Source organism: Manacus vitellinus, unplaced genomic scaffold (assembly GCF_001715985.3).
Source record: "Manacus vitellinus isolate BGI_N305 unplaced genomic scaffold, ASM171598v3 scaffold_4_pilon, whole genome shotgun sequence".
Lineage (NCBI taxonomy): Eukaryota > Metazoa > Chordata > Aves > Passeriformes > Pipridae > Manacus > Manacus vitellinus.
Genome location: NW_021940604.1, coordinates 6,263,413 through 6,281,333, shown reverse-complemented (window position 1 = coordinate 6,281,333; position 17,921 = coordinate 6,263,413). Strand labels below are relative to the sequence as shown.

The 17,921-nt window shown below is 40.3% G+C and overlaps 1 protein-coding gene across 9 annotated transcripts in view; it reads right to left on the bottom strand.

The window, feature by feature from the left end:
• The window catches only part of ARID1B (AT-rich interaction domain 1B), a 291,114-nt gene that overhangs the window by 49,837 nt on the left and 223,356 nt on the right, over positions 1–17,921 (bottom strand). For all 9 annotated transcript variants that reach the window (XM_029962868.1, XM_029962870.1, XM_029962869.1 and 6 more), the window contains 2 exons: positions 16,256–16,435; positions 9,600–9,927 (listed from right to left, as the gene is read on the bottom strand). In XM_029962868.1, the coding sequence (XP_029818728.1) occupies positions 9,600–9,927; positions 16,256–16,435 (508 nt within the window). The remainder of the gene's footprint in view (positions 1–9,599; positions 9,928–16,255; positions 16,436–17,921) is intronic.

The window sequence follows — 17,921 nt, the reverse complement described above, 5'->3', positions numbered from 1 at the left end:
GTGTGTGACTGAAAAACATTTAGCGATAGTGAAAAAGGGTTTTCTTTTTGCTTGTTTGTCTGTTTTTTTATGTTGAAACTATTTGATTTTGTTTTTATAAAGTTCCTTTTGTGTTAATAAGGTGTTTATGGTCTGAATTTCATGGTGACCACAGTGTTTGGTCATCGGTTTTCAAACCCACAGGGAATCCCTGAAATGCCCTTACTGAATAGCATTCTTAGAAGTGCAGTGACACCTCCATATTTTTATCTATTTGTGTAAGACCAAACTAAGCTCTTAATACTCAGTGCAACGTGTACTGGACAAATACAATTTATCTCATGCTGTGTGACAGAAAACACAGAACTACTGAAAAGTAGGCCAAGTCAAATGGCTTGTAATCCCATCGAAGTTCTGCTCCTGGCGACATCTGCCTACCTTCCTGACAAGGTGGGTTTATACAGCAGCTCTAACAGCAACTGCTCGCACAACTGTCCCCATCAGACTTGATATCTGAACACTGTGGAGATACAATTCTTAGCCCAAATGGAGTGTGTGATGGGTAGAAGAGGACTGCTGTAATCTGCCCAGGAAGCAGAGCATGCATGAACTGGGTTTATAGGGAAAAAAGGAAAATTGCCCTGTATGCCATGACAGAGTCAATTTGAACCAGAATGCCAAGAAGGGTGATTTAGCCTGGTGTGACTCGATATCAAAATGGGAATGACTCATATGACTCTCACTATGCACCTTCTATTTTTGTGCATGTTTATAAATAGCTGTATTAAAAAGTCGGAAGGCCCCATGAACTCTCTCCCAGAAAGATTACTTGAAATTGGGTAAGAGTCTGTTCCCAGCACATGAACAGCCAGAAGGTCACCAAAGTGTGGTGCTAAAAAGCTACAGGAAATCAAGGACACACTGTCTGTTTCACTGACCCAATTTCCTGTGGTGGGACACTGCTTTGGGAGAGGCTCAACCCCCGAGCTCCCTTCTCTTCTACCTGGGGATGCTGCCTCTCACCCCCTCCTTACCATATTCAGTCATGTCCTCACACTGCTTTTGAGCACCACTGCAACTCCACAGAGCTCACTGTGCTGGCAACGAACTGAAAATCTAATAAAATCCTGCCCGTTTCATGCCAGCTCTTCAGTGTATCTTTTCATAGTAAAATGTCATCTGGTTGACAGCAGTACACTGAGAACAACTGTGCATGTGCAGCAGCATGGCAAGGAAGTTCTCCAAAGGGATTTCCCAACAGGCACATTTTTACATACCTATCTTTGCCCAATGGCCTGGAGCAGTTATGTGTTTATTGATACTATTACCACCACTATTACCATCAGTCTCAGCTCTTTGGCACACTGAACAGTTTCACAAGAGCAATGTGGTGCATATGTCACCACAGTTTCAGCTGGCTCTTCACCTTTGGCTCAGAAGGTACCTGAAACCGGTTGTGACAACTGCAACAGGTATTTAATGTGATTGCCACTCGACACTTAAAGCCACTTTTAATGCCATCATTAAAAAAAAATCTCATTGCTGTTATGCTATTTAATATGATTCTTACAAGGTTACTTATATGTCCAGCTAGAACTGATGCTTCCATCTGAACTCATCAATATAGTGAAGGGCTCTTCCCACTCATATTTTCCCAGGTAGCATTGCTAAAAAAAAAAAAGTTTATTTTTCTCTCAAATACCACCACTGTAAAACAACCTAAAACCTTAAAAGCCCTTTAAAACCTGAAACCTTCCTACCATTTTTTATGTCTCTCCCTGTCACAAAAATCTTAAGCTGTTCAATCAGTCTTGTACTTGCACAGTGTATGTGCCAAATCACAAAGAGCAGTCATAGAATTAGCTTTCTTCATGAGTCCCATTAAAAAGATGGTTATTCCACTGTTTTGTTTTGCCTTTCTTTCTTTTCCCCCCCTCAATGAGTTCTGTGACTTAAACTAGATCTTCTGAGAGACAGTATGAAAATTCAGTTACCTCATCTGAAACGTTTCTTGTCATCCAAGAAAGATTACTCAATCTAAGATCTTCCCTTATTCTTTAACTTTATACAATAACAATTAATGAAGTACTGCATTCTTAATGTCCTAAAGATCACATTTTAAAGTACAGAATCTCTATGTAACATCCAACCCTGAGGCAGAATGTTAATAAACTACACAGAATCCTACACTGCAATTTTGTTTCAAAATAATTAGTATTTCTACGGAGGGCAATGACTCTCCTAAACAACCAAATCGAGCCAAAAATAATCTTGACACAATAATAATCAAATTAGAAGTGTCTCTGAGGTGAGTGAAAATTCTCATGCATGACTAAAAACCACCCTTCCTTCCCAACACACTCTTGCTTTCACAATTTGAGAATGGTTACTCTCTGAAGGAGGAAAGGAGTAGACTCTTGAGGTCTGTGGTTAATCTCTAAAGGCATGTACAGCATACAGCAGTCTACTTGATTGATGAGTAACCAAAAAAGAAAAAAATGCCTCCCCAAATCACTGGTTGCCTGAAAGAGCTCTGCAGCATAGTGACAACCAGGGCTCCAAAATGATGGATTTACCTTTTAGTAAAACAAAATTCCAGATAAAAATATATTTCTTTTAGTCTCCCACAAGAAATGGGTTTGGTTAGCTCAGCATGTAGTTTCTTCCAATCCTTACATGATTTTATCAGCAATTTTGAGCTGATCCATAAAATGCATCTCCATTTAAATAAAATAATCACAAAAGATTTCTAGCTTTTCCCTTACTATAATAAAAACATATAAGCTGAGCTGTACTTACCCCCTCCTAACACATTGTAGAAAAAAGCCATACATGGTACTGCTCTGAAAAGCAAAACATGAGGAAAGGAAACGCCCTTTCAAAAAAAGAAATAATAAAAAAATCAGCTTGATACAAATGACTGTTTCTCATGAAGAGGGAAGATGCACGGGTCCTTTAAAAAAGAAATATGACAATACTGGTTAATAGCTTCCTTAGAAATTACAGTTACAGTAAGCATCAGTATTTGGACTTTCTAACCCCTCAAATCACACAGAAACCTGGTGTGGAGAGAAAATATTCCAGCCAGATTCAGGTGGAGCAGGCACGGTAGCTCTTTGGGCTTCACAGAGACATTCTGCAGTCATTTAGGCCAAGAAGCAATGCCACTTCACTGTGCTAAAACTACGTGGACTTTATTTTGGAAGCCAAGCGTGGTTTCATGGACTGAAACAAACTGCCTGGATATTCAAACGGCACTAATCAGAAGCAAAGTGGCACTCATTGTAGCATGATCCGTCAGGATCCCTAAAGAAAATCTGTGAATGTTTGGAGGAGTTCAGCAGACCCCTCTGACTAGACAGCTTGAGACTGGAGAACTGTGAATGGCCTGAATTTGAACAGGAGTAACTCCTTCCATGTGACTGAACTTTAAATAAAAGACCCGGCAAAAAGAGCCTTTCTGCTAGGGGCTTATTTCAAAGGCCACAGATAACATACGGCACTGGCTCCAATTATGGCTACCAGTCCTATCTTAGTCTAGTTTACTTTGGGGATTTCACAGCTGGCAGCCTTTCATCTAGAAGTAGCCTGGTTTGAATAAGCAAAGAAACTTGAATGAGTACTTAACCTTCCTGCACTCCACTGAACTTCCCAGCAGAGAAGAACAGCACCTCCGAGCTTAAGGGGAAAAGGGAAAACAATGGAAAATATATACTCTGACTAGGGATTACCGACGCTAAATTTTACTGGAGCATTCAAAACTTCCTGCTACAAAACTGCAGCTTTCAAAATCACAATTAGAATTTTAAACCCAAGTTTCAAGATGAAAAGGGCCAGATTGGAAAGTACTACATAGAAACTGACAGGTTCTACAATGTAAAACACCTAAAAAAGTTCTGGGTTTTATTTATATTATTATTCTTTTTAAAAAATTTATTCCCTATTTCCGCCTTGTTCTTTTTCCTTTTGACATTTTAATGCATCATGTCCATTACGATATTTCCTCACCAGTACCTTCTAGTCCATCAGCAGTGCTGCATTACCCTGCTGTTGGAGAAAATAATACGGAAAAAGTGCTTTGCTGGCACCAGCAACACAGAATATGAATTATACATACATAGCAGGAGAGAAATGCTAATGGAAGGTTAGTCTGCCAGTATGTGTGCAAGGGTGTATGCGCATGTAGACACACACACATACTAGAGAAGACATCTAGAATGCACTTTTTAAACTAATTTACACTAATTGTGTTTCTCTGTCCAACAGAAATTCTCTAATATCAGTGCAGTTTTTCTAGATCAGTTTTACGACTGATTAAGAACTTACATAAATTCTTCTGACCACACTACAATAAGGCTGCAGTATCTAACCAGTTGGTAAGCAGTTTAGAACAGAACCATATCCTAGAATGCCTAAAATTATGGCAAAGCAATGCAATATCACACATTACTGTAGAGACTGAACACCACTTCTCAGGTGTCATGGGGATCAGCAGACAATAATGTAAATATCCACCTTAATTTAGCAACCCAATGGGAAGGTTTTAAAATGGCCAGTGGTTGCAAATAGCTAAGCTGGTTCCCAATTCCTCAGTTTAATACACTACTACGTCTAATCATCTCCTCTAAAATCAGCGACACTGAATTCTAAATTCATTCAATCTATAAAAAAAATTGCTTTAATTTACAAAATTGCAACACGCAATCCTGAGAATCATGTTAAGGTACACTGAGGTTAAAGAGACTGCCTTCAAAGATAGGGCTGCTTCTCATGTATGCACATCGAAACTCATTTTATTGTCATTAGTTCAGGTATTGATAACTGCAGTTGCACCAGCAAAAAGCTCATTTCAGCATCCAGTTGGATGCGCATTTTACAGCCAGCTAGCACTGAATTACATCTTCTAAGGCCACACTGCTAATAGTATACAAGACAGCTATTTTGCAACTATGTCTTTACCTCTCCATATACTACAGTCACACTTCCAAATGCTAAGAAGACATACTCAGAATGACACTGCTAGCATGAGAGATGCTGAAAATGATGGTGACAAGCATCTAGCTCTGAAAACATCTGTTGACTTCAGGTGTCAATAATCAATTTTCAAAAGTCTGTACTGGGCATTTGCTATAGGAAACAAAAGCTCACAGACAGTGCACACATAGTCCTTGAAAAGCTTCACGCTGAGCATCCACAAAGTGAGAAACTTAAAATTGGTTGGTACTAGAAGATACTGGCTAAATTTGCTGCCTTTGACATCAACAGAGAAAAACACTATCTCATTTGCTTAAAATTGTTTGTTTTTCCTTAAGGTTTACTGTGTTGTGGGTTTGTACAAACAGAAACATTTATCTATCACTATAAATACATGCACTGCTCCAAGAATCACAGCGTGATAAAAGACTTCATCTTCTGGAGCCACCTGGTTCTTGAAGGCCTCCACTGGGTTCTAGTCTCCAGCAGCAGAACCACCATTGGGGTCTCAGTCAGTGTCAGCCTAAGTTAAGAAGAGTCTTTTCTTCCATGGATATGTTAGGTCTTCAACATCTAGTCCTAACTACTCAATGCTAGTCCTAACTACTTATGCTGAGACTAAGATAAATATAAAAACGGAAACACTGCTTTGCACTTTCTTTACACTGTCTTCCTGAAAATAAAGTGAATTACTACATAGGGTCTTAGAGAGTTATTTAACATTGCCTGCTGTAAACGGTTACCCAGAGCAAGTTTAAACACCCTGGGTACTATGAAACAATGAAGAGGTTCAATGAAGAGGTCTTTAAAACACCTTTCTTTAGCCTGACTAGTTCAATATTATTTGGGAAACACTGGTTTGCCTGCACAAGACAGACTGGCACAACACAAGATTTTAGGTTACAGGGAAGGTAATTATGTAGCTGTAGAAATTAAGCTAAGCTTAACATAAAGCAGGCCTCAAGATGAGGTCAAAGGCTAATTCAAATGGTGTAGACCTAGTATCTTCCACAGCCACCACTCTTTTATTTATATGATTTTTATCTTCTCTAATGAAAAGGGTGATGGTCTGCACTGAGGATGATACCTAGCTATAACTGGCTGACACTCAGATCTTGATCATCCAGCCCTGATTAACGAACATTGATTTTGTGCCCCAGTGGAAGTGATTTTATTCTGATGCATGCCATTTAAATTCATTTTACATAGCTGCTTAGTGTGGCTTGGCGAGGCAGAGGCAAACCAGCCTTCTTTGTCTAAATGAGACTGCTGAGCTGGTAAAGGACAGATCCTGTGGATTAACAGCTGAAGATAAATTTTTCTCCCCTATTGATACTTGGTTACTGAATCAACAAGTTGACCTTGAAGGGGATCACAACCAACTTGTACAGAAATACTGCTGTGTAACCATGACTCTGACACAACCATTTAATTTTCTTCTTAATTCTATATAGATGAGTGTGTTTTACAGTAATAAAAACCCAACCATTTTTGAACCCCACAGCTGAAACTTATAAACTCAACACATTAGCATATAAGAGTGGATATCTTCCCAGTTAGGCAAAGTAGTATGGTGGGAGTGCTCTCCTTTTTCACTAATTTTTTTTGTTTTTTGAACAGGAGAATCAGTAGACTTGTGTTCTAATGTTTTGCTTTTCTTTCTATTTTTTCTATGCACATAAATGAACGATGTTATTAAGGAAAAGACCTAACAAGAGCAGCTACAGAAAACTGGTAATTAAAACTTGTTAATTACCATGAAGGCAGTAGTTATTTGGGTATTACAGATTTCCTACAGAGGAACAACTGAAATAACATGATGGCAGGGAAGTCCATAAAGCTCAAATCTCAGGTGAAGATGGACTTGGTTGTGAGGGAGCAACAGGCTGGGAGCCAGAGTAGATACCTTCTCCCAGCTCTGTAATTTGTGGTATGGTTCGAGAAATCGCAGTGTGAAGGACTGGTGAGAAAAGAGTAGCTGCATTTCAGGCAAATGTTTTGCAAGGAATACTTAGTGATCTTAAAAATTGTTCTAGTGACTAACTGAAACTTTTCAAACACATGCATGCTCAACTACAATGTAATAAAACTTCTTTGAAAATCCCATTAAGAAACCCTGTAATCACTCCTGCACTACAACACCTACTAGAAAGGGATCATACTTTGGGTGTTGCAGTTCACTGCCTAGGCAGCAGTGACAATACCAGCAAGACCAAAACACGCGATTGCACAGCACCGCTGTGAGACAAAAACACCAATGAGGAAAGAAAGATGATGCCCTGGGTCAGGGGGAGGACAGATCTCATTCCTTCTCAGTGATGAGGTTCTTCATTTCCCTTTTAGGAGCAAGGGAATGGAGTCATGTCAAAAGCCATGCAGATGTGTGAGTGAGTGACATGCAGATTTTCACTGAACTGTCACAGTGGCATTAGTAAAAAGAAAACAAAAAACTAAAAACCCCTCTACAATGCAAGTATTTCTGTATCTTTCAGTGAACTTTATACTCCTTCAGCACCCAGATGGCATGTTTATAAACAAAAAAAATGCCAAGGTCCCACAGCAAGTCCAGTTTACACTGCTACCTACCTGTACTGAGGCTGGTGCACCAAGGGAGCCTGAGTGCTGCCATAGTTGGGGTGCTGTGAAGAAAACAGGGGCTGTCCACCAGCCCTTGACTGGCTGGGAAGAGCAGGTGACCTAATATTTGGTGGTCTAAAGCAGAACTGAAGAACAGCCTCTTTGGATTTGCTCTGTATCACAAATCCAAATCATTGTTGAGTACATTCCTTTCATACGCAGGCCTGGAGGACTTGCAGGAGTCGCCAAAAGCCATTACGCTTTCTCCTCTACAGTTGACTTGAGATCAAAGAGTGTGTTTGCAACCTACTGACATCAGAGCAGTGTGACAAGTTTCTCTCAATTTGCAGTTTATAAATAGCCCTTTTGCCAGTATTCGCAATAGAGCTTCAGTGATTCCTCAGCCCTTTCCACAGGTGCTGGATCACTGGAATTGCCAACGTGTGATGGGAAGGCTCTGAAACAGCGCAGTTTTGTCCAGGCAAAGCTAAAAACAAAAAGCAGTTTTACAAACTGACTTGGCAGGAAGGTGTGAGATAGGAATGGTAATCATTTAACCTAGTTTTTGATCAAACACCACACACTATGCCCAGTGTGTAAGTTGAATCACAACCAAATTCTTTTCACTTAACACAAAGTCTTTTCTTGCTGTCAAGACCAACAAACGTGAGCTTTACCTTTCGTTCTGCGATTATACAGAAATCCTGCTCCTACAGCTACAGTGATGGCCTATTTATTCCTTCGTGCCTGACCTATCAGCTTATAGCCTAAACCAGACAGACAGAAGCAGACTTCCATAAATCCTACTAGGCAGGTCTGTTAAGCAACAGAAGCAAGAGACTGCTGGTTCACAGATATCTGCTGGAGCATGGTCTATTTTAAGGGAGTCTGTTTTTATTTTACTGAACAAGAACATGAAGTACACTAAATTTACTGTTATTGTTTTAAAAGTTTGCTGCTGCTTATCACTAGTAGCCACCTGCCTTCCACACTCGCAAAACAAGAAAGCAACAAATACAGGGACACGTTAGCTTCCTATTTCTTATTTTACATTGCATCTTGAATAATAAATACCTGTATGAGTATATGCCCATCTGTGTACACATATGCATAAGTGCAAGATGTGTAATACACACACATATAAACATTCACCAGAAGAGTCCAACTAGTTTTGTGTAATTCTCAGATATGATGGAACTTCTTGCAAGAGAAAAAGCTAATAAATATGCCAGGAGTTATTTGAGTCTAGAGAAATGTGGAAATTACTTAATCTGAAAAATTTCACAGAAAATCTAATTTAATTGCAAGTATTCAGGCATCTTAAAAACAAGCATGGACAGACATACATCCATGTACAAACAGCAACAATGCTCAAAGGGAAGACAAGAAGAGAGATGATGCCTCCAGTCTCTACAATCCTGTTTGCAGGTTCTCTCTTATGGATGCACAAGTGGCAGGTACCAACTCCAGATAACTACAGCTTGCTTTTCTCCTTCTGCCTTTCCCCTCCAGCTGTTCTCCTCAGCCTGCCCTCCTCTCCCCCTCTGCATGCCTGCCTACAAACAAGAATGTCCTGCAGAGGAGAACCGCAACAGCACTGCTGCCCAATATGTGGGTAGTAAATGCATGAGCTGATGGGCAGATTCATAAGCTTCCTTACTCTATAGCAGAGGCAAGCTGTCAAGGACATGTCAAGGCCCCCTCTTTACTGGAGATAAAAAAAATATAACCAGCTAATCAATTTGAAGTTGCAGAGGGCTTGTTTTTGACTCCTAATGTCACTGCAATCCTGCTGGTTTTCCTAAAGCCTGCAGTGCCAAGAACAAAGCTGGAAGTGGCCATCATCTCCATTGTCAAAGCTGCTTTTCGGGAGAATAATTCAAACACACAACAACATGCTTTCCCCTTATGTTTAAGGAAAAGTATTCTTCCCACACATTATCTCCTCCCAGAGATAAGGGCACAGCTAGAATATGTATAAATGCATATTCACAGGCCTATACAATGCGATTATTTCAGAAACGACAAACATTCCTACTTATTTAAACTCCTTTCACCTGAAGGCATACCTGCTCTGAGCGGAGTTTGCAGCAGCCTGCATCACTGCAGCAGCTGCCTCCTGTGCCTTACGGTTCACAGTTGGCATAGGTGGGCCCATCCCAGGGCCTCCCTGCTGAGGCATGCCAGGAGAATTGGGGGTCATACTGCTCATGTTTCCAGGAAATGGTCTGCTCTGCATCCCAGCTGATGGCATCCGTCCCAGGGGCATGGTACCACAAGGCTGGCTTGGCCCCTGTCCATGCATCTGACTGTTGGCATTTATACCCATGCCAGGTCCTGGGCCACTGTAACTTGTGTTGGGCACACCACTGTACGTCGGTGGTCTGGAGTAGTTTCCTGAACAAAATGATAAAAGCACAGAGAAAAACATTAAAACTTCTGAGCAAATATTTCTGTTTAGGAAGTAAACAGCTGCAGAACTTATGCATGTGAACTAAAGTGAACCATGCTGGCCTCAAAGTCGAGACAATTTTTTTACATTGAGGACAGACAAGCAGTGGAACAAGCTGCCCAAGGAGGTTACTCAGACTCCCTGCTTGGAGGTTTTCAAAACTCAGTTGGATAAAGCCAAGACTAACCTGCTCTGATTCTTTATCTGACACTAATTTGAATAGGTCAGCCAATAATAAGACCTGAGCACTCTTCCAACCTGAATGATCTTATGAATCTGATTTTCAGGTACCCTCAAACATTTTCTGTCTCATATGTGTTATGAGGCAACAACAAATACAGAAAAGCACAGCCTCCAGAGGGTTAACAGCACAGCACACAGCACACAACCCCCTTCTGCAGTAAAGAGGGACGTGGCATGTAAGGAGCCTATTACATAAGCTCAAGGAAGAATCTTATTTTTGTAATTTCATGTTCTCATTCCTTTGTCTTTTGCCAATTTCAGCAACAGGCTTCTTGCTCCTAACTGTTCTGCCCATTTGTGTCAGAGATGATTTGGCATGGACTGGTGAGGATGGCTGCTGGGCTCCAAGAAAGATTCTCGCTCCCTCCTGCCCTATCCTGCCTTCCTGGTAAGTTCAGTTTGGCTATGCCAGCAGAAGGGGTGGTAGCTTACAGTGCACCTTCTCTGGGAAAACTAGTATTAACATGAGTAATCAGCAATAGTACAAAGATGCTAATATAAGCAGGTGCCTTATGAAGGATGGCATGAAAACCTGGCTGACCTCAATCTATGTTGTCACTAGAGTAAGTGCTCCACTTGCAGCACCTTAACTCGTTTGAGTGCTGATTTTCCTGTCATGTTGAAATCTCAAGAAAAGGTGAGTTTACAGTATGCAGTGTTACAGAAACAAACCCAAGCAGCATGAGAAAGAGAAAAAAAAAAGAAAGCTTAAGATATGATAGAAAACTATTTTAGGAAATGGATCACAGTCATCAGTTTTGACTTGTCTTCATTTCCATCTCATCCAGAATAGTGGAAACACGACCCATTCCCTCCCTGTGGGATGCCACAGAGCAGAGTTTCCTGAATACTCTCAGATATTCCCACGCTCATTTGAAGGCAGAAGCTGTTGGACTCTTCCTCTGAACGTGGATATCAGCCATGTCTCTCCTCAGGCCTCAGCTACCAGGCAGAGGAGTTGGTGGCATGCAACTCCTGTTTATATTTAAAATAAATATATTCATCCATCATTTGAATGCACACATAATTAACTAATATGCTCCTGCTGCTGTACTTTGGCTAATCTTCCTCTTCCCCACCCTGTAACTGACTCACTCTGCTACAAGATCTCCTCGGTGAGAAGGCGTGAGACCTATGCTTCCCAAGGAAGTGGAACAACCATTCTCTTCTGTTTTAAAAACCAAGTTTCCACCTGGGGGTCCTCCTAGAAGGATTCTCAATATGTGGTTCAACAAAGATGAAAGGCTCTAGATTCAGCTTTATGCTGTTTTCAGACTGCCCTGTCACTTCTTCTCCTCTTCTAGGCTTGACCGCTGGCAGCTCACTATTCTCTGCTCAGCGAGCCATTGCCCCCAGACAGAGTTTTGCTTGCTGAGACCTGCTTAAGTCATGCTTTTGATCCTACATATGTGACTGCACACAGAAGGGTTGACTAGTTTCATACTGCTCTATGTGTTACAGGCGTAGCATACAACTTGGATGTTGCTCTGGTTTTCCAGCTGCTTTGCGCAAGAAAAATGTAATGCAGCAAGATGGTGTATTTGTGCACTCAAAGATTAGGCACAGCCAGTTAATGCATCTTATGTACATGTAACAGCACCCAAAGTGAGGCAAATTCCCTCCCTAGACTAGCAGACCTGATAACCATAATCACTGGGAGCTACTGTCAGTCCAATTTACATAAAGCCAATTTGTTTTGTCATTTAGGGTCTACGAAGTACAGTTCGACAGCATGCTTGGAGGAGCAGACACCAATGCTGAACACTCTTGCTGTTTTGATGCTATTTTGAATTGGGATAGAAAATCTCTTCTTTCATGCTTTGGCTTTTCCAGTATAAGCACAACAGAGAAAAAACAGTGGAATCTTCTCCATAAAAATACGTGGCTCAGTTAAAATAGCTCCTAATCATTCATCTCCAGGGATACACATCCAAGAGTACAGGGAAATCATCTTTTCAGTAAGGAAAACAAGTTTCTATGTTTTTTCCGTGTTTTTTTCCCCCTAAGTATTTCCTCAATACCTCAAGTACTAGCTATTCTCATACCTTTCAGATAAAAAAAAAAAAAAAAGGAAAAAGAAAAAAAAAAGCGCAAAATAAAAGCCAAACAAAATACAAGAGGAATTGCCAGGAATGAGGAGCGCAATCTTATTTCCATGTTTCTCTAATAGATTAGTAATTTGTTGGCAGTGGCTTTGACAGAAAACAGATGGATGCAGCATTAAACACAATGAATGCAGCAGATGCTAGGCCAGCCCACATCAGCTGGACGTGTCAGGCAGCCAAGTCCAAGAGCCCACACTTTTCAAGTGGGTACAAGCCTGGCAACAGTGGCTGTACAATACCACTGAACAACTCCTCCCCTCCATATCTAAGGGATTTTTGATTCCAACTCCCTCTTGGCAAAGTAGAATTGTACCCAGAGAGACAACATCTCAAATGCATGAGAAAAACCAAAGCAATAACTGGAATCGGGAGGGGAAAAAAAAGTGTAATGAAGATAAAGTAAAAAAAACGCTGACTAACAACCTGCCAAAGACAGATGTTCATACTTACTGCTGAAACTCTGGTCCACTTTGTTCAGGTTTGCTGAACAAAGTGCTCTGATATCTTGCCATTTCTAGGCAAACTGAAAAGAGGGAAATTTGAGAACTGACTGCAAGCTTTGCTTTCTGCTTTAGAGACATAGGTCAGATTCACAGTACTAAAAACAGTATCTTAAAATAATTTTAGAATTTTTTACATGTGCATTTAACCATCGAGTTTTTCTTGTACAGAAAATTTAAACATGTTGTTCTGAATTCCCCTGAACTGTTTTACCTGGGGGACTTCAGAAGATATAGTTGATATGTAAGTCTTAACTCCACAGGCTGTTGCATATGTGGGTCTGGATTCAGTGGTCCAGACTCCGAAGATACTTAGGGAATCTCATCCTTAAGATGCTAACATTTTAATTAAAATCTAGGATTAAAATCAGTGGGAGCTAGATAGCAAAATGCTATTGTGAAGTGAGTCCAGCATTGAAAGTTGCAAAGCACAAATACTCAATTCATACTACTTTACCATTAAAAAAGGGGGTATAACTTACTGTGAAGTTCTGGGGTTGTGGTTCAAACATACTCAGTAGTGATATCTCTCTTTGTTATACTCAAACAGAACAGTTTTACTACTGAATTGAGTAGGAAAAGTTAGGGAGACAGGATGCATTTCTGAGATGTTCTACTGATTCACAGGAAGTTTTTCTCTGCCCCAGCCTTAAAAGATCCAACTGACTACAGCATCTAACTGCTCTCCAGAGTGCATTTAAGGGACATTTTGCTGTGGCAGCAGTCTGATGCTCAGGTTATAGACCAGAGCTTCATTAACCCCTGAGCTAGATGCTGTCCAAATACAAATCAAAGACTGTTTCTTTCAGTAAAAACTTACCTTCTTGCTCTGCTTTTGTTTTTTACTCTTGAGGACAGGAAAATGCTGGGATTTAATAAAAAATTAAAACTAATGTTCTGTACTGCATGCCCCTGTTTTGTATCCCAGACATAAAAAATGTGGAGCCAAAGCCATTTATTATTTTTGTAGGAAACTGTTTCACAAAATTGGACTAGGTCCCCAGTACAGAACTGCTTCCTGGGAAAATATATTCTGTTCTTATTATAGATCTAAGTGTCATGTAAACACATGAAAATCAAATAAATCAACCATAGGCATGAAATGGATCATTCTGCTCTCATGAACTGGGGGCCAATTCTTCCAATCCAAACCTATTGGTGCAGTCTTACTACGGTGAGCAATTCCACTGCACTAGAGGACACTAGCCTTGAGCAACGGTTTTCAAGACAGCACATAGTGAAATCCAGCATTCAGAGCTGGATCAAAAGCTTAGTGTCCAGATATAAAAATACAAGTAGCCCTCTCAAACTCAGCCTGTGCTTAACAATGCTCTGGCGGAAGGCCTATGTGAACAAAACGTGGAAAACAAATCAGATCCTTGAGAATGACTTTAATAATTTAAAACTTGGGTGCAACCCAGGTAATTTTGACATATTTGTTATTTTGGCAGTAAAAGGCAAATGAGGTAACATTACTATATATTCATCATTGCTGGCATATGATTGTGCTTTGTAGGAGGGTATATTAAGAGTTGCAATTACAGATTACTTTCATTAAAAATAAAAAAATGCTATTAAAAACTTAAATTCAGGTAAATACGTGACTTGTAAATATCATCATCTTCATCCCTGGATTTTATTAATGGTCAGATTAGCCTGGTGAAAATGTAGTATTCTTTTAGTCTAATTGTTACCTACAGAGTTGAAAGTCTGCAAGGCTCTTAATTTTATGATGACCATGCACAGGATCACTAGTATTTTCTAAGAGCTGGCAGAAGAACACACTTTTCATCCATCACACTATTCACCAAACCCTTCTGAAACGGACTGTTAATGACAATGATGCTCATTTTCTTCCTGTCCCTCAAGTTCACTTTTTAATAGCAGTTTCTTCCTGACCATGACCCATAAAATCATTACACAGGCACTTTCATCTACAGAGGGAGGAAAAGAACTGCTGAACTCAAGCAAAAAAGAAAGTAGTATTTGGCGTGTTACTTAAATGCATTGATTTAGTACAAAAACCCTTCCATTCAATCAGTGTGGATGGCTAATGTTTTACTGCACTTGACACCCACTATTCCCATGGTTTGGAATCTCAGCAGCAGCAGTACAGCTGGAAGTCAGGACAGCACATCATAAATCCACTGGAGTTTTTACCAGTTAAGCTAGTTGCTCACTGTGCGGATAAAAATAAGCACTTGGACAACATTTTACGGCCACAAAATGGTTTCCAAATAAAAGGAAAGCACCAGTCAACTGGAGTTAGGTAATTAATCTTCACACATAGCTATAAGGCATTACTAGCCTCATTTTACAGTTACGGAAAGCGAAGCAGAGAAATGAATCTACTTGCCTAAGCTGAAAGATGATGTAAAAGGCAGAGCCAAAATCAGAAACTGGGAAATGTTGGCTTGTAGCCCTCTGCTCAGAACACTAAACCAAATGCTATCCAGAGACGGAAGAGAAAGGAACATTACACAGGGCAGCAAGGCTCCCTGCAAACAAACATCAGAACTAGTTCTCAGAAACTCTGGAGACTAAAATAACCCTCCTTGCTAGCATGGGCAAGTCATCAAGCCCTTACAGAAACTCCCACTGCTAGCACCAGTCCTTTTTGAGGCTTTTAAGTAAGAAAGCAATAGTAGGAAGCGCTGAAATCGAAAAGCTTCTTTATGTACCTTTGAAGAAAATACAGCCCATTATATATTCCATGGCTTGACTTCAACTTCATTAAACCCCTAAACAGATGCATACTTTATAAAGGTTATCCATTAAAGGCAAAACAATAGACAAGTTCAAGGTTGTCCAGGGGCAGAAACTGTGTATTCTATTTTTGTTTTACTCCCTCACCAATTCTGTCAAACAAGCAAAATAAAAGGAACGGCCTCTCTCAGTCTGAAGGGTTAGTTAAGATTCACAAACCATATGCATTAGAGCTCAATACTCTATTTCCACAGTAGCCACTGTATTATTATGCTTGTTAGAAGACTTTACCCTCACAGTTACCATGCAATTTCAGGTTGGCCTTGGGATTTCATCCAAGAAAAGAAGTCCTATTTTGGGAACAGTGTTGTGACCCTTATTCCTTGCTTGCTCAAACGCAGCCTCATCACATAGATGACATGCTTGGGCTCCTAAACAATAGAACTGGCAATGCCACAGATTCATGATTCCCTTGCCTAATTTAAGGTCACTAATTTTATGCAGAGGAAGGTGCTAATAATAGGAACAACTTCTTCCACAAGGTGCAGCAGCTCCACCTTCATATGACAGCTTTATTTGTTTAGGATTTTTTTTTTAGAGAGTGTGTTGTGTGTGTGGTTTTTGTTGTTTTTAAGAAATCACCCACCTAAGTACATGATACATCTATAGGCTGGAAAAAAAAAAAAAATTATCATATCTATTACCAGTGAGCATTTTACCTTGTGGTCCATACTGGCTCATCTGAGGCCCATAAGTACCACTTGAATTACTCTGCTGAAAGCTACCCATTCCAGGATGCACTTGGCCTCCAGGTGAGGGGTGTGGTGACATGGAAGGTCCAGTTTGCTGAGGTCCATACTGTGACATTTGGGGGTTCCTCTGTATGCCTGCCATAAAACCTAAAGGGAGAAAACGGCCAAAGCAAAAATTAATATTCAGGTAACTATCCTTTATTTTTAAGAAATCTTTGGCATTAAAATAAACCAACTCTCTTTAGTTATTTTCAGACTCAAAATACTCAGAAAACTGCTGTTGTTCATACAAACAGAAACAAACACATCTCCAAGTCAGCAAAGCTCTCTCAACCACAAAAACCTGCACACATGGTTCCAAAACCCGTACTTGTAAAAGAAAGACAGGGTAGTCCTGCTTAGTTACAAATGGTTGTTAATTTTAAAATTAAAACAATTTTTAGGAAAAAAAATAAGGCAATTATCTCCATTACTTAATTAGTAGTAGGGAATTTGCCTGATGACTTATGGTGGGAGTATCACATTTTCCAAAATTACATGTTGCTACCAAAATGCCTAACTTCAGCATATAGAAACTCACTGTAAATACTTCTATTGCCCACAAAGTCTCCAGAGCTAAAATTTACCACTATGTGAAAACTAGTCATACCAGTCAGAAATAACAGTCGGTTTGTTATGTATTTGTGCTCTAGGTCCTTCTTCTAGTCTGTCCCCAGCACACCTCTACTGTATTCTCTTCTCTTTCCCTTTTGTAAATGTATTAATGAATCCCAATTTAATTCGAGGCTCAAAAGCTGCAGCAAGAGATCTTGTGAAATGCTCTAAAATTTAGAAGCTTCATATAAAGAAACAGAACCAAGCCTATTAAATGGGAGATGAAGTGGCTTTTGTGGTGGGGGTTTTTAAGTTTTCATGAACTGAGAAAAATCGTGCAATCCTGCCCATGAAATGTCTAGGGAGGGATGCTGGCTTTCTAATGTTTTGCACCTTGAAAGGTTTTAGTGCTGCTTTCAATGTTGAAGAGGATGTGCTGACAAGATGGCAAGGGTTTTTTTTTCTTATTTCTGGAGGAAATCCGCTTTCGTTTCTGTTCTGCTTGCCTATTTAATTTCATCTTAACCCTTCTCTGCAAGGCAAACCACGCGCGTACCGCAGGACAGCGCCCACTCTGCTGCCACTAAGCCTGGTGAGGAGAAGACATGGCCCCAGAGGGCCAATGTGCCCTAGCACGGCTGCCTTGTGGCCCATGCTGCAGCCAGGTCAGACACTCATGGTTTGGGGCCTCAGGGAGATGAAATGTTACTTATGAAAGGTGCCTCCTCCACTCTCCTCCATTAATTTTAGACATTATTAGACATACAGAGACACATGATGAAAATCCTAACTGAAAACATTGAGGTGCAGGTTGTATGGAGAAAAACCATGAGCTGAGATGACGTTGTACCCCCTTGCACCCAATTCTTTCGTGCTATGAACAGCTCAACCTGTATTGTGCTAAAACTCTTAACAACTGCCAGATTTGACAGAATATGCATCAAGTCTTCCTGATCTTTGTGCAGGCCCCAAGACAAGGAACTTGATTACACCTGAATTACAAAGTCAGAACCTGACACTCGCTCTGGAGGGAGCCAGA